Here is a 25,547-nt window from a genome sequence, read left to right on the forward strand (position 1 = left end):
ATAAAATATCCCAACAGATAAAATGCATAATTTTCATAATTATGAAAATCCAGCTGTTTTCTATTTAGCAGACATTTAAAAGATTTTAATGCTACTCTTTCTCACTAAATAATTTATTTTTGGAAAACATAGATAATTTTCACTTTAAAAGTTTGTTATTTGTATTGAAATGTAAGGGGTTTGTTATTTTGCTGAATGTTTTTTAAATTATGTGTTAATTTTTAACGTGGCAAATATCTATAGATATAATTCATATAAACAAATGTTCTTTGTGGGGGAGGAGTCCTCAATGATTTTTAAGAGTGTAAACTAAAAAATTTGAAATCCTAGGCCATCCTAGAGATTTTTCCCTCCTGTTTTGATATTCTACTAATACTGGCTCTAGCCACATGGGGGCAATAGGGAGAATCAAATTGAATAAGCATTCTTATTTTTCAACCCGCCTTTAGCAGATTGTTTGTTTATGGGTAGGTGGTTCATAGGATCATAGGATTTAGGGATCTAAGAAATCCTAGAGTTTTTCAATTAACTATCTCCTTTTCCACACAAGAAACGGAAGCCTAAGGAGTGACTTGCAGAAGGTGGGAAGCTCTGTATTAAAGCAGGGTATACTTTGTTGTGATAGACTTTTTATTATGACTATTCTCCACCTCTCTTACTAATTTTTACTATGACTGTTCTTTACCTCTCTTAACTTCAATTTCCTTATGTGAAAAACTGAAATATTTCACAAATATTTTATTCAACTCAATTGAACAAGCATTTTAGGTTGCCTAAAGTGCAAGAGAGGTATTCTGCCTACACATGGAACAGGACTGGTCTCCTCTGGTTGGTTTTGTAGCCAGAAATGCTGACAGATTGAAACTCTCTCTTTTCTGTACTTTTTTTTTCTTTCAGGCTATTTCAGTTCACCCATTGCACAGCTGCCATGAACCGAACCAATAAGAGGAGAAAGACTTGTTTCCCCTGCTTTCTCTGTTAACCCTTGCTCTAATAAGTAACTTTCTGTTCTGTTTCATCACTCCTTCTCAGTTTCAGGTGCTGCTGAAGATCCCACCAAATATGGATGTTTGAGCCATGGTAACCAAGGAGCAAGGATTACAGAAAGCCAGCCAGATTGGCAGGGAAGCTGTGACAAGTCTGGGCTGCCTTTGATTCCAGCCTGAAAAAGATTGTGAACTTGGAATTGAAACTGTGTTCTACAGAAAGAGAACTAAATTATAAGTCTTATCTCTTTTCCTCCCTGGAAACAGGTGGTGGGTACAAGGTGACAAAGAAAGTGTTGGGGGGAGTAAATTTGTAGACCTTTTAAAGTAAAAGTTAATCCAAGTAGTTAAATGGAACTGGCATGTAGGGGAACTACCTCCTTAATTTGGTGGGAAAGTATCTGTGATTGTTGGAACCATTTGTAGAGAGCCTCTCTATGTCTCTATTTGAGATATCTCTGGCCAATCCTAAAAGATATCAAAGAATCCTGTGGGAGGAGTGAGATGTAACCTATCTGGCCTCCAAACAGTGGGGGTTAGGATTTTTAGTTGTTATCACTTCAAGAGTTGCTGTTGCTGTTGTCTCCCCAGACTTAGCCAGGTTTATCCTGAGACTGTTGATATGACCTCACTTGCAGTCTGGTAGAACTTGCCAGAGCTCATGATCCAGTGACATGGTCTTAGAGAATTTAGAGTTTTAACTCCAAAATATGACATGATGAAGGGATTTTGAGTGCAAGAGGAAAAGGGGAGTAGAATTTTGATTTGTGCAGAGCTGCTACAAGATGCTTGCCACCATGGAGTGTTATTAATGTATTAATATGGCTTTGCTTTATTAGAACAGGATTGGCTTCAGACTAACAAATTATATTGTAAAAATAAGCACTTTATTAAAAATTTTTAACAAATGGCAAACCCATAAAACTTAGATTTACAACTTTTGGTTGGGAAGAGATCTGTGATTTCATTGACATCTGATGAAAAAACTTTTTAATGCCAATTTAAAATAAAATGTTATTCTTCAGTACAAAAATTGCATTTCCATTACTTTGTATTGATAAAATACCATGTTCACTTTTCTCCCTCTGCACACAATCAAGAATGCCTAGAATTTACACAACAACTCAACATTTATGTTTCAATTACCATTTCACCAGTTTTGGTAACAAACAAAACAAAACAAAACAAAAACAGCTATGTAGATGCTCTTTGTGTGTGTGTGTGTATGTGCATTTAGTGGACTTCTTCAATGGCGAGTCCAGAAAAGGCATTTCTGGATGGGGCAGCTCCACAGTTGGGAGTCCACCTCTGATATAGCTTAGTGATAATGAGATTACAAATGCCTCAAAATTTAATTCTTTTTTGCTGATGTTCAAACTTTTTCTTTTCAGCAGTTTAGTCCTTAACAAACTAGTTGTCATTTCATTTTTTTTGTCTTATATGTTTACTCTCACCAAATTACCAATTTTGCATTGAAAGTTTCTCATTCTCCACTGTAGCCTTCTTCTTGAAAGCATTGAGATTCAAGTGAATTCCTGGAAGACATCTTGTTTTTCTGCTTGCTTCAGCCTTACATTTCTTAGCTTCCTGTTTTTCTCTGACAGTCTCTGTCACTGATGTTAGTGATGTCAGCCTCTTTATCTGTGCTCTCATCCATAGTGGATACATTGAGAATGCTGTTTGTATCAATATTAAACGTTAAATTTCTGGCCCAGCTAGGTCCAATAGCGAATAGAACATCAGCCCTACAATTTCCTAATTCTCCCAGAGTGTAGCACTCTTGTTCTATTCTCATTTCATCCCTTTATAAAATTGACCCTCTAGTCAAAACAGTTTAAATATGCAGTTCTTCTATGCTGGTTCTTCTTTGCCACTCATGTCACCTTGCCAGTCCTTAATCCCAATGTACCCTTTTTTCCCCCCTATTTTTGAACTGCTCAATGCTGCTAGAGGAAATAAAATAAAAACAAAAACAAAACATGTGAACTAGGTCCCCTACTATACAGAAATCTTTTTATTCACCTCTAATTCATTATCATCACATACTCCATAATAGTTGTGCCAAACTTTCTGCTCTTCTCAAGATCCTAATGCCATCCAAACTTTTGGATCTAAACAGATGATAGATCCAGAATCCTACTTTACTTGAATTATGAGTCAGTTACCTACACCATTCCTTGAAATTTTCTGTTTTTAATTGTCTTTTCTTCCTTGTCTATGGGCTCAAAGGATGAGGTAGCCAAAACCAATCAATCTCACCACAACTTGTGCCCTTGACCTTAATCTTCTCTCTCTGTTAGGATTTTACTGCATCTATCATTCTCTCCTCTCATTCTGTTTTTAAATCTTTAGAAGCTCCTTCCCTATCTTATTAAAGAGTTTGCTCAGATCTTCATCTTTTAAAAAACAGACAAAAAAGACTTTCCCTTTGATATGGTGTGGCCCTTAGGAAGGCTGTAGCAATAACCCTAAAGGGGCCTGGTTTGGGAAGTGGGAAGTTAGAAATGATTTTCTTCCCTTAGGGTATCCTATCTCAGTTTATCCTGTAGGAGGAGGATACTGGAATCCCAACATTTTTGGGTTCCCCCTTGAACCTTGACATTTTGACCGTGCAACCTGTTCAAGTTACTACTATCCTATATTTTCTTTTCCTTTTCACTACTCATTCTTTCATAAGAGGTCCTTATGAAGAGGGAAGGAAACTGTTCCCTTTACTGAAGCTGTGTTCCCTTTAAGATTCCCTTTATTGTGTTCCCTTTCTGATCTCAGAGATCAGGATTTCCCAGCCTCCAAGGAGTCTAGAGAAGGCCCATCTTCACAGGTTGTTGCCTATTCAAGGGCAAATCAACTTCCATTGATCATTTTGAAATTTAGAATTTCATTTGAATTGAAATGAAGGATTTCATTCAATTGAGAAATTCTGTTCTGATCAGCTCAGGCTGTCCCAGCCCCCCACCAAGATATCCTTCAACTCAATTCCTTGCAGAGGGCCTGAGCAATTTGCTAGGATCCTGCCCACTGATTCTCAGAGTAAAATTCCATTTCCCCAATAAGACTTTGTCACTATAGAAACCAGTCTCTTAGCAAACTAGTTTCTATCCAACAATAAACTTTCATTTTGCAATTAATAATTCGGGAATAAGTGAATTCTTTCAATTTAAACCTGTGGCCAATTAAAAGGGGATTTTTAAATTACTGTCTTATTGCCACTAACCTCATCACCGTCGGGAATTGAGGGGATACAAACTCATCACTTAGTTTGTTGATACTCTGAATATTTTCATGGGCCTGGAATGATTCAGAGATTTTTGTTCTTGTTGTTTAGGTTTTCCAAGCTGAAAAGTATCTGACTTTTCTTAACTCCATTTGGGGTTTTCTTGGCAAAGATATTAGAGTGATTTTTCATTTCCTTCTCCAGCTCATCATTACAGATCAATTGGAACTGATTGGATCATTGTTGAAGAGGGCCACGTCCATCAGAATTGATCCTCATATAGTATTATTGTTGAAGTATATAATTATCTCCTGGTTCTGCTCACTTCACTCAGCATCAGTTCATGTAAGTCTCTCCAAGCCTCTCTGTATTCATCCTGCTGGTCATTTCTTAAGAACAATAATATTCCATAACACTCCTATACCACAATTTATTCAGCCATTCTCCAATTGATGGGCATCCATTTAATTTCCAGTTTCTAGCCACTACAAACAGGGCTGCCACCAAGATTTTTGCACATATGGATCCCTTTCCCTTCTTCAGTATCTCTTTGGGATATAAGCCCAGTAGTAACACTGCTGGATCAAAGGGTATGCACAGTTTGATAACTTTTTGAGCATAGTTCCAAATTGTTCTCCAGAATGGTTGGATTCGTTCACAACTCTACCAACAATGATCAGTGTCCCAGTTTTCCCGCATCCCCTTCCAACATTCGTCATTATCTTTTCCTGTCATTTTAGCCAATCTGAAAGGTGACTTAATTTGCATTTCTCTGATCAATAATGATTTGGAACACCTTTTCATATGAGTAGAAATAGTTTCAATTTCTTCATCCAAAAATTGTTCATATCCTTTAACCATTTATCAATTGGAAAATGGCTTAATTTCTTATAAAATCAGTTCTCTAGATATTTTGGAAATGAGGCTTTTAGGATTAGGAAATGTTGACCATCTTCTGGACAACGGTAGAGCAAAGATTCTGAGACCCCCTAATATTTACCAAAAAGCAATAGGATTTAGAATTGAAAGAGACATTTACAGATGATTCCTCATTCCTGAGGCAAACTGTGCCCAGGGTCATGCAACTGGCAAATTTCTGAGGTTATAACACTCTATCTCAAAATAAGGTGGAAAGGGTTCATGATTTAAACATAAAGGATGATATTATAAGCAAATTAAGAGAATAAGGGATAGGTTACCTCTCAGATCTGTGAAGAATGACTGAATTTATGGCCAAAGAGGAACTAGAGAACATTATGAAATACAAAACAGATAATTTTGATTATATTAAATTAAAAAGTTTTTGTACCAAAAAAACCCAATGCAGCCAAGATTAGAAGAAAAACAGAAAACTGGGGAGAAATTACATCCAAGGGTTCTGATAAAGGCCTCATTTCTTTTATTTTTATTTTTTTATTAATGCTTTTTATTTTCAAAACATATGCATAGATAATTGTGAACATTCACCCTTGCAAAACCTTGTGTCCCACGTTTCTTTCTCCCTCTCTTCTCCCTCCTCTCCTTCTCAACATAGCAAGTAGTCCAATATAGGTTAAACACGTGCAATTCTATATATTTTGACAATTATCATGCTGCACAAGAAAAGTCAGATCAAAAAGGAAAAAAATGAGAAAGAAAACAAAATGCAAACAAATAACAACAAAAAAAGTGAAAATACTATGTTGGGATCCACACTCAGTTCCCACAATCCTCTTTCTGGGTACAGATGGCACTAGATGAAACTATCCTCAATCACTTCCTATTGAAAAGAGTCATATTAGAATGGATCGTCATATAATCTTATTGCCATGTACAATGATTTCTTGGTTCTGCTCATTTCACTTGGTGTCAATTCATGTAAGTCTCTCCAGGCCTCTCTGAAATCATCCTGCTGGTCATTTCTTATAGAACAATAATATTCCATTACATTCATATACCACAACTTATTCAGCCATTCTCCAACTGATGGTTATCACTCAGTTTCTACTTCCTTGCCTGTACAAAAAGGGCTGCCACAAACATTTTTGCACATGTGAGTCCTTTTCCCTTTTTTATTTCTTTGGGATAAAGACCATTTTTCAATTAAATTTTTACATCCAAAAGTTCCGATAAAGGTCTTATTTCTAAAATAACATAGAGCATTGACTCATATTTATAATACAAGCCATTCTCTGGTTATAAATGGTCAAAGGATAGGAAGACAATTTTCATGTGAAGAAATTAAAACCATTTCTACTCACATGAAAAAACGCTCTAAAGACATCTCTGAGGTACCACTTCATCTCTCTCAGATTGGCTAAAATGACAGGAAAAGATAATGACTAATGTTGGCGGGGATGTGGGAAAACTGGGACATTAACACATTGTTGATAGAGTTGTGAATTGATCCAACCATTCTGGAGAGTAAGTTGGAACTATATCCAAAGGACTACCAAATTGCACACATACCCTTTGCTTCATCAGTGTCTCTATAGAGAGATCATAAAAAAATTGCAAAAATATTTGTAGTGGCAAGGAACTGGAAACTGAGTGGATGCCCATCAGTTGGGGAATGCCTGAATAAGTATGGTATGAATGTGATGGGGTTCTAGTGGCAGTCAGAGAGTTGTGGGAATCCCCTTTTGGTCAGCGAAGGTCCTTTGTGAAAGAGTTCATGAACCTGATGAGTTTTAGGTGACAAAAGGTGGAAGTTTATTGTTGGATGAGAAGCCAGCTTTGCTAGAAAGACTGACTTCGTCAGTGGCAAAGTCCTGGCACAGAAATAACAAAAAGTTTTTCTGCTGAGAATGTCTTCACAGCAAGTAGGGTCCTGGCAGCTATGTCAAAGTGAGTTTAGAAATATTCTTTATAGAAAATCTGAGGCTCAGGTTTCAGGTTAAAAAGAAAGTCAAAGTCCCCAGGCTTAGATTTCCAATTGAATGGAAATCACTTTTTGAAGGCTTCTGGAATTTGGAATTTCCTGAAAAGGGTCTGTATCAATGGGGTAATTTGCTTTAGAAAAGCCCAGCCAGGAGGACATGCTGTCATAAACTTCTGGAGTCTGGGGGGGTCAGGAATCAAAGGGGACAGAGTAATTTTACAGATCAAAAGGGAACACAGTTTCACCCCCCTGTCAAATGTAATGAAATATTATTGTTCTATAAGAAATGATCAGCAGTGAACGACATGAGGTGAGATCTTTCAAGACAGTTGTGAAAATTGAGTAAGTTTGAGTAGGCCTGAAGGACTTTAAGCATCAAGTCAAGGGCATACTTAAGTCTCTGCTATCCCCTAAAGGCATACTTAAGTCCCCTTGTTGTCCTCCTATGACATCAGTGTCTTTCTGTTTAGGTCAAATATGGGAAACTATGTACTTATTGGTCAAGTAATTTCTTGGGTAGTTCCCACGTTTAGATTTGGCTAAGATCCTCAAGCCAATAAGGATGAGGGTCAGTTGTAGGAGGGGGGTATTTGCATTAGGGATAAAAAGTGTTGACCCTGCCCCCAAAGGTGCCTCCCCTCTTCGATGTCTGCTCTATGGGTGGGCTGCCCGATTCTCGTGAGAACATATAATAAACTTTGCTTTGCTTCTAGAGATCTCTCCAGCTTTTTTTAATTAAATACTGTCTGACCCACACAACAGGATAATTTCAGAAAGGCCTGGAGAGACTTAGACGATCTGATACTAAGTGAAAAACCAAGAACCAAGAGAACATTGTACATGGCAACAATAAGATTATGTGATGATCAATTCTGATGGACATGGCTTTTTTCAATTAAGTGATTCAGGCCAATTCCAATAGACTTGTGATGGAGAGAGCCTTCTGCATCCAGAAGGAGGACTATGGGGATGAAATGTGGATCAACACATAGTACACATTCACTTAAAAAAATTTTTTTTTTATTATAACTTTTTATTTACAAGATATATGCATTGGTAATTTTTCAGCATTGACAACTCAAAACCTTTTGTTCTATTTTTTCCCCTCCTTCCTCCATGCCCCTCCTTTCCCAGATGGCAGGTAGATCAATACATGTTAAATATGTTAAAGTGTCACATTCACCTTTGTTGTTGTTATTTTACTTTTTTTTCTCATGTTTTTCCTTTTTGATTTGATTTTTCTTGTGCAGCATGATATTTGTGGAAATATGTATAGAAGAATTACACATGTTTAACCTTGCTGTATAGGAGAGAGTGGAACTAGGGAGGCAGGGAGAAAAATATGGAACACAAGGTTTTCCAAGAGTGAATGTTGAAAACTATCTTTGCTTGTAGTTTGGAAATAAAAAGCTATTAAAAAGTTTCTGAGGCTAGATTCCAATTCTGGAGAACAATTTGTAAGAGGAAAAAACTGATGAAATTTGAGTACAGACTTAAGGATGCTTTTTTTTTTTTCACTTTATATTATTTGCCTTTTTTTTTTTTTTTGCAACATGGCTAAAATGGAAATATGTTTTGCATGCCTTCACGCATATAATTGGTATCATATTACTTGCTTTCTCAATGTGTAGAGAAGAAGAAAAAACCTGGACCTCTATATTTTAAAAAATGGATGTTAATCTACTGGTCATCCTGCCATTTAGGGGAGGGGGGGGGGGGGGTAAGAGGTGAAAAATTGGAACAAGAGGTTTGGCAATTGTTAATGCTGTAAAGTTACCCATATATATATATCCTGTAAATAAAAGGCTATTAAATAAAAAAAAAAATGGATGTTAAAAGAAAACAAAAAAATTTCATAAAAAACAAACAAATAAAAACAAGCATTTATTTGAATTATTCAAGTTTTGCCAGTAGCAGGCAAAACCAGAATTAGAACTGAGGTTATCTTTTTTTATGATTGGGAGAAGGTAGAATTCCTACCCTATTTAGTAAGTTACAAATAATGTGATTAAGGATGAGACTAAAGGATTCTGGGATATTTAGGGGAGGAAGAAGGGTGGTAAACAGTTGTCTCTGGAAGCAGCCAAGATATTTCTGTTCAGAGCAGGTGGTAGGGATGGGGGGGTAGGGGGGGGGCTCACGGCAGAAAGGGCAGAGAGTGGGATAAAGTTAATAGTCCCCTTGCCCTAGCCGGAATTAACACCCCTCCCCCCAAGCTGGCTAAGATGGTCCTTCCTTTTAGCCCTGATCAATGCTCAGAATAACCTGGAGGAGTTGGAGAGCAGATGGAGGGAACTGTGCTCTGGATACTGCTTCTTCAAGGGCTTCTGGGTATGGAGGCAACGGTAACAGTAGATAAAAAATACAGAGACTGAAAGAAGGAAAAACTAAAATATTGAGGGAGGGAAGAAAAGAATAATAAAAGGGAGAGAGACAAAGACAGAAACAGGGACATAGACTAAGACTGAGACATATAATTAGAGAAGAGAGAGACAAATGAGAGACAGAAACAGGAAGGAAAAGAGAGTCTCAGAAAAAAAGAACCAGGAAAGGGGGGAGGAGGAGGAAGCACAAGAAAAAGAGTGAAATGCAGGCAGAGAAATAGCCCAGGGCTTCTCCTCGGAAGGACCCCACCCCCCATCTTATTCCGTTTTCCAGACCTTGGATGGGGGAGGAGTGAGGAGCTTCGGCTTTATCACCATCTCTTCAATCGCTATGATCCTACCCGAAGGCCAGTAAGAGGGCCAGAAGAAAAAGTTTCTGTCAATTTCAAGGTCACCTTGACTAATCTTATCTCCTTGGTAAGATTCAGCTTTCACCTTTTCCCTGCCCCACTTCTTACTCCCTTCCCCACCTCCCCCCAAACCCTTTGTGTGACCCGAAATTCCATCTCTGACCTCCTTTATTATTCCTCACCTGCTCAGAATGAGAAACAAGAGACTCTCACTACCAGTGTTTGGATTGGAATTGTGAGTAGGGGGCAGATGGTGATGGGGGCAGAGGGCTGCGGCGGACGACCATCCTGGTGGTCCCCATCTCACACCTCTGAGGGAACATTCTCTCCCTTGATTTAATCCTTTTAATTTGTCTAATAATAGGTGGAGGAGGGGGCTGCAAGGCAGAGGGCGCCTCTACCCTAACCTTTCTTCCCAAATTTCCCAGGACTGGATTGATCATCGGCTGAACTACAGCAGTAAGGACTTCGGAGGCATCACCACGCTGAGAGTCCCCGCTAACCTGGTGTGGCTTCCCGACATCGTGCTGGAGAACAAGTTAGAGCAGACACGTGACACTTGCAACCCCGGAGGGGGCGGGGGAGGGGCTGGAAGCCTTCGGGGATTGGGGCCCCAACAGCTGGGAAGTTCTAGCCCTGGCGCTGAAGGGGAGGAGGGGGAGAGGCGGGCCCGCCGTGCTGCCTGGGCGGTCTCAGACGAGCCGGCCGCGCAAACGGCGTTCCTTCCCGAGTCGGGCCGGTTCTTTCCGGACTCCACAAGCCTGGGGCTTGGCAGCGAGACCCCTTCCCCCAGGCGGGAGGGGAAGGGAGCGAGAAGGTGCCCCGGGGAGGCTTAGGCCCCCGGGGGCCGAACGCAAGGGTGTCTGGGAAGCTCCCGCAAGCCGGCGCGGCGGGGGCGGCTGGGTGGGATGCGGAGGCTCGGGCTCCTCTCCATTTGCAGCATAGACGGAGTGTTTGGAGTGGCCTACGAGGCCAACGTGCTGGTGAGCGAAGGCGGCTTTGTGAGCTGGCTCCCTCCCGCCATCTACCGCAGCACCTGCGCAGTAGAAGTCACCTACTTTCCCTTTGACTGGCAAAACTGCTCCCTGATCTTTCGGTAGGGCTGGGTGAGGGGCGGGGTCTTGAGGAGGGAGAGCCCTCGGAGGGGTGGGGGCTGGAGGGGGGCTAGGCTCGGGAGCACGGGAGCGGCTGATCCAATCTCCAGCACTCCCTCCTAAGGTCTCAGACGTACAGCGCTGCGGAAGTGGCCATTGTCTTCTCGGAGGAGTCTGGCCAGGTGCTAAACAAGATCCAGATTGATGCGGAGGCCTATACGGGTAACAGTCCAGGCGTCTGGCTTTTCGGGGGCAGGGGGAGGAAATGCTGCAATGGAAGCGTTCTTTTTCTGGGAAGGAGTGATGTCATTCAGATCACTAAGTGCCTACTAAGGGCCCGGACTGTACTGGATACGTGGGATGCAAAATACAAAGAATGAAAATCCCTGTTTGCAAGAAGTTTACATGCTGATAGTGAAGCCAAGTATACCAATCAAAAATCATTTGTTAAGGGCCTACTATGTATCAGGCTAAACTCTGCGAATTCAAAAGAGACAAAGGACAGCAGTCCCTGCCTTCAAGGAGCTTAATTTAGGTGAGACAACAACACAAGGATAAATAGGCATAGACCATATTCCTTTATAAGATAAATAGGAATGATGAAGAGAAAGGAAGGCACTGGAATTGAGAGTATATACAGAATGTAAAGATAACACTAATTTAATTTCAAGCCATTCTTCAATTGATAAATGGTCAAAGGATAGGAACAGACAATTTTCAGATGAAGAAATTCTATTTCTAATCATATGAGGTGCTCTAAATCATTGATCAGAGAAATAAAAATTAAGACAACTCTGAGATACCACTACACATCTTTTCCTGTCATTTTCATTAATGTCCCCCCTGGAGGGGATGTGGGAAAACTGGGACATTAATACACTAATGGAGTTGTGAACGGATCCAGCCATTCTGGAGAGCAATTTGGAACTATGCCCCCAAAATTATCAAACTGTATATGACCCAGCAGTGTTTCTATTGGGCCTATATCTCAAAGAGATCTTAAAGAAAGGAAAGGGACCCACATGTGCAAAAATGTTTGTGACAGCCCTTTTTGTAGTGGCAAGGAACTGGAAACTGAGTGGATGCCCATCAGTCGGAGGATGGCTGGATAAGTTATGGTATATGGATGTTATGGAATATAATTGTTCTGTAAAATAACACTAATTTTAAAAGTTAAAAATAAAATAGTTTTTGGAGAAAAACCTAAACAGAACTGTTAATAATTTATTCTAGAAGTCACTGGAGTTTATTGAATAAAATTTAAATGGTCAGTCAATCAATAAGCCATCATTTATCTCTCCCATATGTCAGGCACTGTGCTAAGCAAAATGGATACAAAGACAAAAAAGAAACAGCTCTCACTCTCAAGGAGCTTATATTCTATAAGGGCAACAAATATTAGGGCGCCACCAAAGGCTGACAGGATCATGAACTCTGAAGGAGGTTTGGGGTTCTGAGCAGCAGAGAGGAGAAGGGAGAGCATGTCAGTCATGGGCAGTTAATTGCTTGTTCATAGATTGACTAGATCTATGATCTGTATTATGATTTATAATATATAATATGATCTAAGAATAGATCATATATTATGAAATAGATTTCATACAGAATTTAAACTCAAGTCTTCTTGACTCCAAGTCTAGCACTCTTTCTAATTCATCACCAGTGGAGAAAAATATAACAATTAGTTCAATATGTAAAGGGGAATAACCTGTAATAAATATGGAAAAAAAAGAGGCTGGAAGCTGGCAGTGCAGGATTTTAAATGCCAAATATTGTTTGTATTTTTTTCCTTAAATAAAGGGAGCTTTAGAATGACAGGGTCAATGGCAGCTATATCTTGGGTGTGCATTGGAGGAAAGCCCTAGAGGCAAGGAGATCAGTGTGGAGGCTATTTCAAAATGCTGAAGACCTGAACCTCAATGGTAGCTTTGTGAGTGGATGAAATATAATCTTGAAATCTTGAAAGGCAGAATTAGCAGGACTTAGAAAGTAATTGAAAATGGAAGTGAGGAAGAGTGAAGAATAAAGGATGACTCCAAGAAAGTGAACTTGAGTGGATGGTACCATTGACATAAATAGGGAAATAAGAAAGAGGTGTGTTTTTGGGGAAAGAGAAATTCTCTTTTGAATATAGGCTATAGCAGGATCATAGATTTAACTTTGAAATGGAGTTTAGAGGTAATAAAAGCCAATCTTGACATTTTTACAGAAAAGGAAGTCGAGGTTCTGAAGGTGACTTGCTCAAAGTCATAAGGTAGCAATGCCAAAGTTTGAACTCATGCTTCTGGCTCCCAAATTTAGTGCTCCTTCTGCTCTACCACACTGCTTATGAGATTTCTTATTAGCGATATCTTCTAGGTAGATGGGAATATGTCAGATTTGATTTAGAATTAAAAAATTAGGGCTGATCTGAGAGTTATCGACTTAGATGACATTCAGCCCACAAAAGTTGATAAGATAAAAGTGCTGGGAGAAAATATAAAGAAAAGATTGGAATGGGACATTATCTAGCAAAAAAACAAGTCTGAGGAATAGGTATACAGGTAGGAGAAACAAGAAAAGAATGGTGCAATGAAGATGCAAAGACAAGAGAACTTCTGGAAGAAGGGGGTGATTAGCAATATCAAATATTGTTAGAGGTCAAGAAAGAGAAAGATTGAGAAAAGGCCATTTGATTTGGCAGTTTTGAGATCATAGCTGTTTCATTTGAGTAATGATGAAGGTTGGAAGGAAGATTACAAAGTGTTGAGAAATGAGAAAGTTGGTGGTAGTGCTAGTCTTGCCAAAAAAAGAAAGAAAATTTAAACATTTAAAATATACAAAAGAGAAGAAATGTGAGGCAAATAGATGTTAGTATCATACCATTTTTAGTGAGTGACAAAGGAGATTTTCAAATCCTAGGTTTCCTGATTCCCAGACTTGAGCTCTCTTCCACTATTACAGACCTTTTTTGTCCTTTTTTTCTCCTCCTGAGGCAGTTGGGATTAAGTGATTTGCCCAAGGTCACACAGCTAGTATGAGGTAGTTTGAGGTCAGATTTTGAACTCGGATCTTCCTGTCTGACTCCAGGGCTGTACACTCTACCCACTGTGCCATCTAGTTTCCCCCTTGTCCTCTATCCTTTCACAAGAACCAGACCTGTCTACTCCATTCCTCTACCCTCAAACGAGGCTTGCAGTTCAAGGGATCCAGTGTCTGTGTTCCCCGAACCATATGTTCGGCCTAGTGCTAAAGCTTGTGATTCTCAGGTAATTACTGATGTTCAATGAACTGCTGTTGGCTGATCGATCTCCCTAATCCGCAGAGAACGGGGAGTGGGCCATCGATTTCTGTTCTGGACAGATCTGGCTCCATGATGACCGCCCCGTGGATGCGCCAGGGAACGTTGAAGTCATCTACACACTCATCATCCGAAGGAAGCCCCTTTTCTACATCATCAATATCATCGTGCCCTGTGTTCTCATCTCAGGCCTCGTACTCCTAGTCTACTTCCTTCCTGCGCAGGGTAACGGGGCCAGGGGTGGCTTCATTCGCAAGGCTGTACACAAATTCTCTGCGACTGGCGGTGGCCCCGTTCACCCCACTCAGTTCCAGCAGCCCCTTTGCAGGGTGGAATTGGGGAGGGGGGTCGGGAGGTGTGTGTGTGTGGCCGGAACAGAGAAACAGAACTAGACGCACCCAAACCCTTTTCAGCGGGTGGGCAGAAGTGTACAGTCTCCATCTCCGTCCTCCTGGCCCAGACCGTTTTCCTGTTCCTCATGGCGACAAAAATACCAGAGACTTCTCTGAGCGTCCCTTTGCTGGGGAGGTAAGTGGGGCAAGAGGCTGGATCTGAGCCCAGAGAATGCAGCCAGGAGGAAGGGGCAGAGACCAGCGGAAAGAGAGAGGGAGACAGGAAATGAAAAGATGAGCCAAGAGAAAGCTGGGCTGCAGGTTAAACAGTTGTTTTCGAAAATTGAATCTGTAGGGAAGGAGGCGGAGTCAGGAAATGTGAAATGCAGACGGGATAGAAACGAGAGAAAGCTTGGTTTTCCCCACTGCTTTATTTGCGTTGGTGGTGAGTCTACAATTCCCTAGATAACTTGCACCACCTCTGTTTCATCTCTCCGGAATATTCCTGCTAAAGGAGCGGCTGAGTATTTCCAACCGATCTACGGCCCCCGGGCTTGGGGAGTCTCCCCCTTCCTCCCGCTTTATTCTTGCTTCTACCTAGCTCTCAAAAGTTGCTTATTATCCCCTATGCGTCATCTTCGTACCCACATCCCCACCTGAAGGCCCGGCAGTCAAACCGTAATTTACGCTTTGTTCCTTGCACAACCCAAAGAGCCTCTGAGCCAGGGCCGTTGGAACTAAGCTGTCTTCTTGGGCGCAGTCTGAATTTCGGTAAATCCCAGTCCTACGGGGAAACAGAACCGTGCCCCACGGAGGAGGAGCTGCGCGCTGGCTTTGGCCGCGGCTCCCACCTCTCTCATGCCCCGCCCCGCCGCCTCCGCCACTCGGGACAACGCACGCCCAGGGTTTCCTGAGCTCGGATTATGAGCCCGGTCTCTGCAGCCACAGAAGCGCCGAGTCTCCAGCTGCAGCCATAGGGCTGAAATCTGAGAATAAGGGCAGGGTACACAGTAAATTTCCAGGGTTATCCTACACACCCCCAAGGTCAGACTTGTTAACGAGACAACCCTTCCTTTTCCTCCCCACCTCTCACCTGCAGCAAGGTAGTTCCAAAGCTCACTGCACTTCCCATAGCCTCTCTCAGCACTAGCCCCAGGGAGAGTTCTGCAGGCGGTGGGGAGCTGTGGGATTCCAGCTTCGCCCCTTCCCCCTCCGGCAGCTCCCTTTCCTCCTTGTCCTGGTCCCCAGACTCCGGAGGTCTCAGCTTCTCTAGCCCGATTTCCAGATATTCATGAGCTGCTGCCAGGGCCAACTCCAGGGAGCACAGAAGTGGGGGCTGGAGGGCCACCTGATGGGGTGAGAGAAGTCATCGAGAATGTCTTTGGGGTAAGGGGAGTTAGGACGTCTTCGGGCTTGAGGGCCACCCGCAGATTGTTAGGTCATTCCAAGGTCAGAACATGCTGATCATTGAATAAATCCTAAAATAGAGTGTTAAGAGTTGGAATCTTCGTGATCATCTACATCCAAACCCTTCATTTGATTGAGAGTTTGCTGCTGGGCTTGGATGAATGGACTTTAGGAAAAGTGGGATTTCACGGTGACGTGTGAACTCTAGTTAGAGATTCACTAGCAGATTGGAGAAAGGAATTTGGGAGGCAAAGGAAGGGTACAAAAAGGCTATTGAAGCACAAAAGGGCCAAAGAAGGAGTGCGTTTCCTGGTGGGCCTCACCTCCGTGGAGCTGTGGTAGCGATAGACCCATAAGAGAGTATTGAGGGAACCCGAGGACCCCTTCATTGGGGAAGCGGTTCCCCTAAGGCAGAGTCAGACTGTAAGACAATTATGTGACTCTCCCATGGGAGGAAGAGCTGCTGGGAGGGAAAGGGCTTCCTCCTTAAGGAGCAAAACTTTAAGGCTATTATGTCATATCCTATCCTGAAGCACAAATGCTGCATTGTGAGGGAGGAAAGAGAGCATGAGACAGTGACGGTGGTGACGCAGAGCTGCCCCAGCTAGCAAGTGCCTTTTGGAAGTGTCGCTTCAAGCCGTGCCGCTGCAGTGGCCCAAGTGGGATTGGAATTTAGCTGACCGCAATTGTGATGTCACTTACAAATTGAGGGAGTTGTAACCTTTCTTTCCTCCCCCTTCTTGCCTGCGGTTGGAGTCAGAAAGGATGAGGACACTTACAGTCACATCCTATCCCCCTTATCTCAGGTATCTCATTTTCGTCATGGTTGTAGCAGCTCTGATTGTCATGAATTGCGTCATCGTGCTCAACGTCTCTCTAAGGACGCCCAACACTCATGTTATGTCTCCTCGGTTACGTTATGTAAGCTGTTGGGGGTGATGGGATGTATATTTTTAAGTCTGTGTAGCGGAGCCGATTAGGAGTAAAAAAAAACGGGACAGACATTCTGCGGATCTCCTGTCCCTTAGGTTTTCTTAGAATTGTTGCCAGGTCTTTTGGGTTCTACTCCACGTCCGCCAGCGCCAGGGGCAGCTTCTTCCCAACGGAGGGCTTCTTCTCAGGGAATTCTGCTCCGTGCGGAGGAACTGATCCTGAGGAAGCCCCGGAGCGAGCTGCTATTTGAAGGGCAAAGACATCGGCATGGGACAGGACCAGGTGAGAGTCATTACGGCCGAGGGATATGGGGAGGTACGAGTTTGGAGGGGGTTCGAAATACACTCTTTTCCTCCTCACCTCAGCTGCCTCCACTGCCGCACTATGTCAGAGTCTGGGAACTGCTTCAGCTGAGATTCGTTGCTGTGTAGACGCGGTGAACTTCTTAGCGGAAAACATGCGGGAGCAGGAAGACTCTGGGGAGGTAGGGAAGGTTCAGGATCTGCTTAAGGAGCATTTATTAAGGGTCTGTTATAAGCTTGAAAGACATGACAATCCCTACTCTCAAAGAGCACCATGCAAACATCTTATGCACAAACAAGACATAGGATGAATTGGAATACTTGAGGGAAGGCATTAGCATTAAAGGGATTGGCAAGTTTCTTGTAAAAGATGTGACTTCAGCTTGAAGAAAGCCAGAAATGAGATCTAGACATGGGGGACAGGTCCTGGAGATGAGTGTTTTGTGGGGAGATCAGCAAGAAGACTGTCAGCAGTGTCAGGGGATGCCTTTGTTTTAAGCTTTCCCGGGGTTACCTGGCTGAGTCTGTGTGCTTAGGGAAGCTCCCAGACTCAGTGCTTGTTACCCCTTTTCCAGGAAGTTTCCAGCTGGGTCCTTGTGGGAAAAGCCTTGGACAACATCTGCTTCTGGGCAGCCCTCGTGCTCTTTGGGTTTGGCACAGGCCTTATCTTTCTTGGTGGTCACCTGAACCAGGTGCCTGACTTGCCCTTTCCCCCTTGTATGTAGACTTCCTTTTTAACCAGACCACCCATAATCCTAAAACTCAGCTTCTTCGAGGGGTGTTGACCCTTATTGGTCCCTCCATCTTGAGCCTTATTGGCCAGTCCCATCAGGAAATAAAATCTTCAATGACCAGTCACTAAGGCCCAAGTGAAAAGGACCTCCCACATTTCACTTCCCTCTCCCTAAATATCTTTCTTGGACTCCAGTCTCCTTTATTCAATTATTTTTGTTCCATTGATATGACTCACACTGAGGCTTCTCTCTTCTGTGGTACAAGGACCTCAGCAGCCTCCTGCCCTGTAAAAGAATTCTGGCTTTCCCTAGCCCCCCCAAGATTTCTCCCACAAAATTCACGAATTACAACTAAAGGCCTTTTTAGCCTGTATTATTTTTCCCCTAGTGAATGGGAGTTGGAATATTAACTAGTCTACCCGTTTCCCAGACATTTCCCTCTTTCCTCCTCCCCAACACAATAGCTAGCATTTACTAGTGCTTTAATGTTTGCAAAGCATTTTGCATTTTAGCTCATTTGATCCTCACAACTATATAAAATAACTACTTAAATCTCCATTTTAAGATAAGGAAATGGAAGCATTTGCCCCAGGGTCACACAGGTCCAGTGTATGTGAGACAGGATTTGAACTAAGATCTTCCTGATTCCACATTTCACACTATCCACTAGACCAACTAACTTTGACCTGAACAAGTCTAGATTCCCAGTTTCCCCTCCCCCCACAAACAATATCTCATTTTGCTTGACTCATGAAGCCCTATAAAAACCCACTTTGTGTAGATTATTGGTTTTGGCCCTCCTTCCAAAGGATACACCAGTGGACCTAAGCTGTTCCTCTTTCCTTGGCTGTCCCCAGAACAATATTCCTCCACAATAAAGTTTGCTTCTTCTAACTTCTCTTATGGTCTTTTGCGTTGTGGTGTTCTGCCTCCCATTCAGGTCCGTTTTTCCTAAACAATAGATAGCAGTGTGGCGGGAAGTCTGGCCCTTTTTCTACCTGGCCAATAGGCCCAATTTGGCCTGTTAGAGGTTAGAGGTAGGGAAAGCGGGAGTAATCAGAGCCTCCTTAAAAGAAATTAGAGAATTATGGGTACTTCCTCTTATCTGCCTTTGATGACTGTTTCTTCTGTTGTTTTCTTTTCTCAACTCTCTTATATCCCAATCTCATACAAATATTCTTGGCTTCTCTTCACTTGTTTCATTCTGGAATCTATTCTGACCACTGCTTCTTCATTACTGACAATTTATTGAACATATTCTTTGTAATTATAATTCTAGTGTTTATTTGAGTAAAAAAGCAATGGGATAGGAGAAGCTGGTTGAATTCTGTCTTTATTAACAAATGAGGTTTCCAAGGCCACTACATTGAGATTGAGGGCAGGGAATAGGATGAAGGGGGCTACTTGCTGCTCACACTATATACAAATGCAAGCAAGGTGGGGCTGGGGAGGGTAGATGAGAGCAGTAGCCAGTCCCATCCCCCCACCCCCACCCCATCCAGGAAGAGCATTGGAGAAGAGGAAAGGGGAGATAAGATTAGAAAGGGGAAGGATTATTTTGGCTGGCAGCCCCCCTCCCCATTCCCTGGAGGGGGGGGGGGGGAGATGATTAAAGTGCTTTCAGAAAGTAATGAGGAAATGGTCCCCATGGACCATCCCCCCCCTTCCCCTGGAGTGACTGGTGACCCCGTCTCTATGCCACCCTCCCCCCCCAGGGTCTGGTACATTCATTGGGGGAGTTGGTCCCCCTGGCGTGCAAAAAAAGGGGCCCTGGGACTCTGCCCTAAATAGCAGCAGTAGAATGAAGGGAGGCATCCCCAAGCACTTTCCTCTTTGGTGGGGGAGGAAGAGGGACGAAGGGGCTGATTCCCAAATAATTTCTGGTGGGAAAAAGCTGTACCTCTATCCAGGAGTCGGAAGTAACAGGCACAGTTTTTTTTTTTTTTAAGAGAGAAAAGTTTGAGAGGAAAGAAGAGGAAAGGGAAGGTCACGTGATCACAAAAAGCTTCAGGGGTCATAGGTCACGTTCCCAGCAGGCTCCAGTGAATCAAACTAAAAAAAAAAAAAAAAAAAAAAAAGCAAAAGCCCAGGAAGGGTAGAGAGGGAGAGGCCTGGGAAGCCTGGCTTTTTGTTGGTTGTGGTGGTGGGAGCAGGAAGTAGAGATGAGTTACATGTCCAGTATGGAGATATACCCCACCTATCCCTGCTCAGCTTGGGTGTCCATCACCAGTTCATGATGCAGTTACGGTTCAGAGTCATGAAGTAAACCTGGCTGCTGCCTCCAGACCGAACTGAAGCAAAGAATACCTACAAGTTGGGGAAACCGAAGGAATGACTGGATTAGGGATGGGAGTAGTCATATGTGCTGCCGAAGTCCAGAAGGAACAGGGCATCTGGTGACGGGAAAGGGTCTCTTCTAGCTAGCAGTGGGTGTGGGCAAGTGAGCTGGAAAAGAATCACCTGGGTTTATAAAGGAATCCAGTGGAGGGTAGGGGTTGGGGTGGAGGAGTAAAGCTCTCCGGGGTCTTAGTTGGCAGATTGTCAAGAGTTGAAACCACTGAAGTGACTCATCTCTAGAACTCCAATTCCCTAACAGCTGTTTTCCCTAGAAGCAATTATCCCAGGCCTCATGGGATATTATTTTACCATGCAGGGATAAGAGAGTAGCATTTGTGGGGATACCCAGGAGGCCTATTGAACTCCCACCTTGTCATTCCTCTCACACAGGAATTTCAGTCTCTGTGCTCGCTTGTGCATGAAGACCCCATCCAAATGCCCTGTTTCCACGGAGCGGATCTCGATGGCTTTCTCGCCCCAGCCCATGATCTGGTTGGAACAGATGTAGGCTTCCAGAGAGGAAAGAGAATGTCAAAGACAATGGAGTGGCCTGGTCCCATTTACAAATACAAAGCCTTCTATGTAGGACCCCTACTCCTAACTCCCTAGGATGTTTCAGGAATGGAAATTTCTAGAGGAGAGGACATGACATATCTCCCAGGGAGAGAAAAAAGAGGGAATAGGAGCTGAAACTTGGGCTGAGTTCTGAGAATAGCCTGGAGGTGAGCTAACTTGGGCAGGGTTGGAGAAGGATCCTCACCTACAGAGGTTGGCATTTCTCCCCACTGCAACACCACATCCTTGATGATCCGGCCATAGGTATTAACATACACACCCTCATCCTCATAACAAAGAAGCATCTCCATGCCTTCAGCATTTGGAAGGAAGATGATGGCATGAGGAGTTATCTGGCTCTGGATCTGTAGGGAATTGAGAAGAATTACATCTAAACACTATCTCTGTTTCCTCCCCAGGCTCCTATATCCTTTTCCCCCCCACAAACTCACATGCACAGGGATGTAGATATCATAGCTGTTCCCTGAGTCCACATCAACAGCATGGAAGCCAGCACTAGAGCCATAGATGACCTTGAGTCGCTGTCCCTCCTCCACCGTCAGGTCAACCAGCAGTGGCCGGTGAGGGAGGTCAGCAAAGGACTGAAGGGGATAGGGCAGTTCAGGGTGAGGAGTGGATGTGGGATGGGAAAGGGGCTGGGGCTGGGAAGATGTAGAGAGGATGAAATGGGCCTGGGGCTAAGAGGCAAGAGGGACAAGGGTGGACAGTTTAGAACAAGATTGAGGTCCTGGAGATGGGGAATATGGGGAGTAGAAGGGAACAGTAAAAGCCCTGCAAAAGAAAAATTGGGGAGGGGGAGTGGGGGATTCAGAGTGAGAATATGGGACTTGGGGGAAAAGAAGGGATGTGGCTGGCAGACATTACCTTGAAAGCCATGAATTTATGGTAGGGCTTGGGGGCCCAAGCATACACCTCCACTGAGCTCTTCAGGGCAATTACCAGGAACTTAATTCGTTCGTATTTCACTGAGGAAAGTGGGGTGGGGGTTTGTATGAGAAGGGAACAGTCAGGTGAATACACACCTATAACTGCCTTCCTAACTCTCCTTCAACTACTTCCCCAGTGTTTCTGCTTCAAGTCCTCCCAAATCTTAAGCTTAAAGTAAAATGCTTATCATGTGGTAGATGGTATTCACCTCCCTATATTTCATCCCTCCAATAAGATAGTATTTACTTCCTGTGTCCCCTCCCTGTATCTTCCCACTGTTGACAAGTTAACATCCACCCTCTGCTATCCCTTACAATGCCCAGTGAAATTTTCCTCTCACCAACTCGATAGTGCCCACAGCCCTCCATGTCCCCCACAGTAGTCCATCCCTGTTTCTTCTCCACCTCTGGGTCATTGTGTAAGATCTTGTTCCGGAGCCAAGACAGATAGTAAACTCGAAGCTTATTCCTTTTCCCTGGTGGTAGTACATGAAATAACACCCTTTTTAGAAGCCCAATTCCTTCCCTTGCCCCCATATGCCTATGTTATAGCAGTGACAAATTCATTCCACTTCCTTCCGTTCCTTTCTTCTGCCCCATCCCTACTATTTTGCCCTACCCCTATCTTCTTGCTGATATCAGGATTTGATGAATAGGTTAAATTCTTTCTTTAACTCAAATCCACAATACTTCTACCAGATGGTGGAAATTGATACCTTCCAAGTTCCAGCCCTTCTCCCAGATATGTTACTGTCTACCCAACCTTTAAATACCTGAGATGGTGATGAGCAGGTTAAGCCCTTCCAGGACATCCATCTGTTGGAAACGTCTCCGCCCAATGAGCCCATACACTTTCCCCTGCCCGCTTCGATCCAGCAGCATCAACCCATTCTCTGTGCCTACCAGCAAGTTCACACCTGAAGTACAAAGTCCCATATCACCTCATGAGAGGGGAATGGGGTCTTCCTCCCCCTCAACTTCTAATTTAGGACCAATAACCCAGAAATCACACAATCCCTTCCTGCTGGCAAACCTAAGGAGGAAAAGACTCATTTCTCTATTCTACTAAAAAAATGAACCCATTCCATCCCCCTGCCAGGGATATATAGATATCCCCAGCTTAGTCTAAGCATCTTCCCTACTCCCATCTATACTTACCCCACAGGGCAGCACAGAGGATCTCTGAGTTAAATCGTTTCTTATACTTTCGAATTTCAGGGGTGTCACTGTGGGGCCGAGTATTAGTGGGATTCACATTGACCACAGAGCCTTTTCGAACCTCATACTGCAACTGCTCCAGCCGCCCGCCCTCTCTACCCACCAGGGCTACAGGGAGAGAAAAAGTTGGTAAGTACCATAAGGTTCCCAAAGAAGACCATAGATCTAAATAGACCCAAGAAGAACCTTGGAATTTAATTACTACAACCTTCTAATTTTACAGATGAGAGGGGAAAAAAGGAAACTGCTTTTCCCTCTGTGTCATACTGCATATCTAAAGATCTGTTCTGGACCCAATTATTTACCTCACACTGTAACAGCCTTCTCCTGACACTGACAAAATGCCTGAGGATGAAAGAATGATGACTGGGATAAAAAAAATTGGTGCCTTCTTTCCTTTATTGGTCTCCCTATCTCTTACATAATGTCTATATCATCTTCATATTCTCTAAGGATAATTGCTCTCAGCACAACTAGGTTACACACTGGAAAGAGTGTGCCGGGCCTTAAGTCAGAAAGACTCACCTTCCTGAAAGGGACCTCTTTGTGCAAAAATGTTTGTGGCAGCCCTTTTCGTAGTGGCTAGAAACTGGAAATTGAATGGATGCCCATCAATTGGAGAATGGCTGAGTAAATTATGATATATGAATGTTATGGAACATTATTGTTCTGTAAGAAATGACCAGCAGGATGAATTCAGAGAGGCTTGGAGAGACTTACATGAACTGATGCTGAGTGAAATGAGCAGAACCAGGAGATCATTATATACTTCAACAATACTATATGAGGATTAATTCTGATGGAAGTGGCTATCTTTGGCAATGAGAGGATCCAATTCAATTCCAATTGATCAGTGATGGACAGAACCAGCTACACCCAGGAAAAGAGCACTGGGAAATGAGTGTGGACCACAACAGAGCATTTACACTCTGTTGTTGTTTGCTTGCATTTTTATTTTTCTTCCCAGGTTATTTTTACCTTTCTAAATTCGATTTTTCTTGTACAACAAGAGAATTGTATAAATATGTACACATATATTGTATTTAAGATACACTTTAATATGTTTAACATGTATGAGGCTGCCTGCTATCTAGGGGAGGGGGGTGGAGGGAAAGAAGGGAAAAGGTGGAACAGAAGTAATTGCAAGGGTCAATGTTGAAAAATTACCCATGCAATAGTTCTGTCAATAAAATGCTATAATAATAAATAAATAACCCCCCAAAAAAATTAAAATTAAAATTAAAAAAAAAAAAAAAAAAAAAGAAACTCACCTTCCTGAATCAGATCTGGCCTCAGACACTTACTAGCTGTATCACCCGGATAAGTCACTTAACCCTGTTTGCCTCAATTTCCTCAAATGTCAATAGAGCTGGAGAAGGACAGAGCAAACCGCTCCAGCATCTTTGCCAAGAAGACCCCCAATAGAGTAATGAAAAGTTGCACACAACTGAAAAATGACTGAACAATGTTTCTTCTCAGGAATGATAATGATGTTCTTGTTATCTTCACCTGTTATAGGGATAGTATCCCCACTGCCTCCCGGCTGATAAATCCCCAGATCCACAAACATAGTGAAGGAGCTCTTGCCTGGGGCCTTTACTAGGCCACGAGATTGGTACTGTGAAAACAAGATGATGTAGGCAGAATTGGACAAACAGAAATTTCCTTTCTATGGACTTTTCCTTAAGATTTCTATCACACAGTCTATCTCTCCTACCAAATGCCCCTTCTTCCCCAGATTTGGATTTCTTAAAATTTCTCCCCCATTCCAGATTTCTCTCATGCCTTTCTATGACATTTGCTCCAGAATATTCTTTTCTCTCCTTGCCCCCTCCACAATCCCCCTTCTCTGTTCCACATACATCACTGCTTCCATCTTTAACTGGGGAGCCTTGGCCTTTGCCACTCTCAGTGGGTGAATGGCTGGGCTGGACCACATCAGGCAAGTTAGTGTAGCCATTGCTTTCAGTATGCAGCAATCCTCGCTCCTCCTCAGGAGTCTGTAGGAAGGAGAAAGAGTCAGGCCAGCTTGGCCAGACCTGAACTGGGTAAACACTGGGTAGGAAGAGAACTTACCCGTTGGACCACCATGGTGCCTCCTCCATAGGGGGTCTGGGCCCCAGACAATTCCTCAATATCATGGACAACCATGGTACTGATACTATCTGTGTCTCCATCACTGTTGGGAAAAAGAAGTGAAGTCAAGGGTGTCCCTTCTAGTCCTACCCATCCTACAAAGTTCTTTCCGAAAGAAGCATTTTGCATTTAAAATCTCAGAGTCATTCATTCTACAAATACTGAATGAAAATGAATGCAGGTTATAAATATGACTTACATTATTATTATATTTCCAAATTATATAAATATGGCTCCATCAGAAACTCCCAATCTATCTCTACTCCTAACCTCTATTGCAGGGTTTGTATGAAGTGTGCTCAATGTCTCCACCTGGAGGTAGAAACACTAATAATGCAGTATATGTCTCAAATTAAATTCTTCACTTTCAATTCTTCACCCCTCCTTTGGATTTCTGTTGATGGTCCCAGTCATCTAAACTCCTAAACTTATTATTATCTTTAACAATTCCCTTTCCCCAGAGTTTTAAAATTCTACT

At 42.9% G+C, this 25,547-nt stretch overlaps 3 protein-coding genes and 1 long non-coding RNA gene across 6 annotated transcripts in view; 2 read left to right on the plus strand and 2 right to left on the minus strand.

Moving 5' to 3' along the window:
• The first annotated feature begins 9,239 nt into the window (after positions 1 to 9,239).
• Positions 9,240 to 18,377, plus strand: CHRNE (cholinergic receptor nicotinic epsilon subunit). The gene is made up of 12 exons (XM_012548776.3): positions 9,240 to 9,391; positions 9,719 to 9,861; positions 9,985 to 10,029; positions 10,223 to 10,332; positions 10,735 to 10,890; positions 11,013 to 11,110; positions 14,193 to 14,393; positions 14,582 to 14,696; positions 16,714 to 16,828; positions 16,936 to 17,122; positions 17,206 to 17,324; positions 17,718 to 18,377. The coding sequence occupies exons 1-12, from the start codon at positions 9,346 to 9,348 to the stop codon at positions 17,865 to 17,867; spliced, it is 1,485 nt and encodes a 494-aa protein (XP_012404230.1). The 5' UTR covers positions 9,240 to 9,345; the 3' UTR covers positions 17,868 to 18,377.
• On the minus strand, positions 14,913 to 16,603 carry C4H17orf107 (chromosome 4 C17orf107 homolog). Its single transcript, XM_012548775.3, has 3 exons — positions 16,231 to 16,603; positions 15,594 to 15,848; positions 14,913 to 15,486 (listed from the first exon to the last, which is right to left on the minus strand). Exons 1-3 carry the CDS (start codon positions 16,294 to 16,296, stop codon positions 15,238 to 15,240), a joined length of 570 nt encoding a protein of 189 aa, XP_012404229.1. The 5' UTR covers positions 16,297 to 16,603; the 3' UTR covers positions 14,913 to 15,237.
• Positions 18,378 to 19,191: 814 nt separating the features above from the next.
• Positions 19,192 to 25,547, minus strand: part of MINK1 (misshapen like kinase 1) — a 67,506-nt gene continuing 61,150 nt past the window's right edge. For all 3 annotated transcript variants that reach the window (XM_031965381.1, XM_012548771.3, XM_031965382.1), the window contains 11 exons: positions 25,010 to 25,112; positions 24,796 to 24,933; positions 24,443 to 24,551; positions 22,874 to 23,041; positions 22,489 to 22,632; positions 22,057 to 22,191; positions 21,654 to 21,754; positions 21,221 to 21,370; positions 20,974 to 21,133; positions 20,583 to 20,722; positions 19,192 to 20,183 (listed from right to left, as the gene is read on the minus strand). In XM_031965381.1, the coding sequence (XP_031821241.1) occupies positions 20,100 to 20,183; positions 20,583 to 20,722; positions 20,974 to 21,133; positions 21,221 to 21,370; positions 21,654 to 21,754; positions 22,057 to 22,191; positions 22,489 to 22,632; positions 22,874 to 23,041; positions 24,443 to 24,551; positions 24,796 to 24,933; positions 25,010 to 25,112 (1,432 nt within the window). In that variant the 3' untranslated portion in view covers positions 19,192 to 20,099. The remainder of the gene's footprint in view (positions 20,184 to 20,582; positions 20,723 to 20,973; positions 21,134 to 21,220; positions 21,371 to 21,653; positions 21,755 to 22,056; positions 22,192 to 22,488; positions 22,633 to 22,873; positions 23,042 to 24,442; positions 24,552 to 24,795; positions 24,934 to 25,009; positions 25,113 to 25,547) is intronic.
• On the plus strand, positions 22,971 to 23,297 carry LOC116423230. The gene is made up of 2 exons (XR_004233740.1): positions 22,971 to 23,062; positions 23,157 to 23,297. It is a non-coding gene; the product is annotated as an uncharacterized LOC116423230 (long non-coding RNA).

Source organism: Sarcophilus harrisii, chromosome 4 (genome assembly GCF_902635505.1).
Source record: "Sarcophilus harrisii chromosome 4, mSarHar1.11, whole genome shotgun sequence".
NCBI classification, from domain to species: domain Eukaryota; kingdom Metazoa; phylum Chordata; class Mammalia; order Dasyuromorphia; family Dasyuridae; genus Sarcophilus; species Sarcophilus harrisii.

Bases quoted from the DNA above. Each gene is read 5' to 3' on its own strand.
- CHRNE (XM_012548776.3), top strand. From the start codon at position 9,346: ATGGAGGGAACTGTGCTCTGGATACTGCTTCTTCAAGGGCTTCTGG. The intron at 14,697-16,713 runs GTAAGTGGGGCA...CCCTTATCTCAG, and splicing joins AGCGTCCCTTTGCTGGGGAG to GTATCTCATTTTCGTCATGG. The intron at 17,123-17,205 runs GTGAGAGTCATT...TCCTCACCTCAG, and splicing joins TCGGCATGGGACAGGACCAG to CTGCCTCCACTGCCGCACTA.
- C4H17orf107 (XM_012548775.3), bottom strand. From the start codon at position 16,296: ATGAAGGGGTCCTCGGGTTCCCTCAATACTCTCTTATGGGTCTATCGC. The intron at 15,849-16,230 runs GTGAGGCCCACC...TCACCCCATCAG, and splicing joins GCTACCACAGCTCCACGGAG to GTGGCCCTCCAGCCCCCACT. The intron at 15,487-15,593 runs GTGAGAGGTGGG...CCTTATTCTCAG, and splicing joins TTGGAACTACCTTGCTGCAG to ATTTCAGCCCTATGGCTGCA.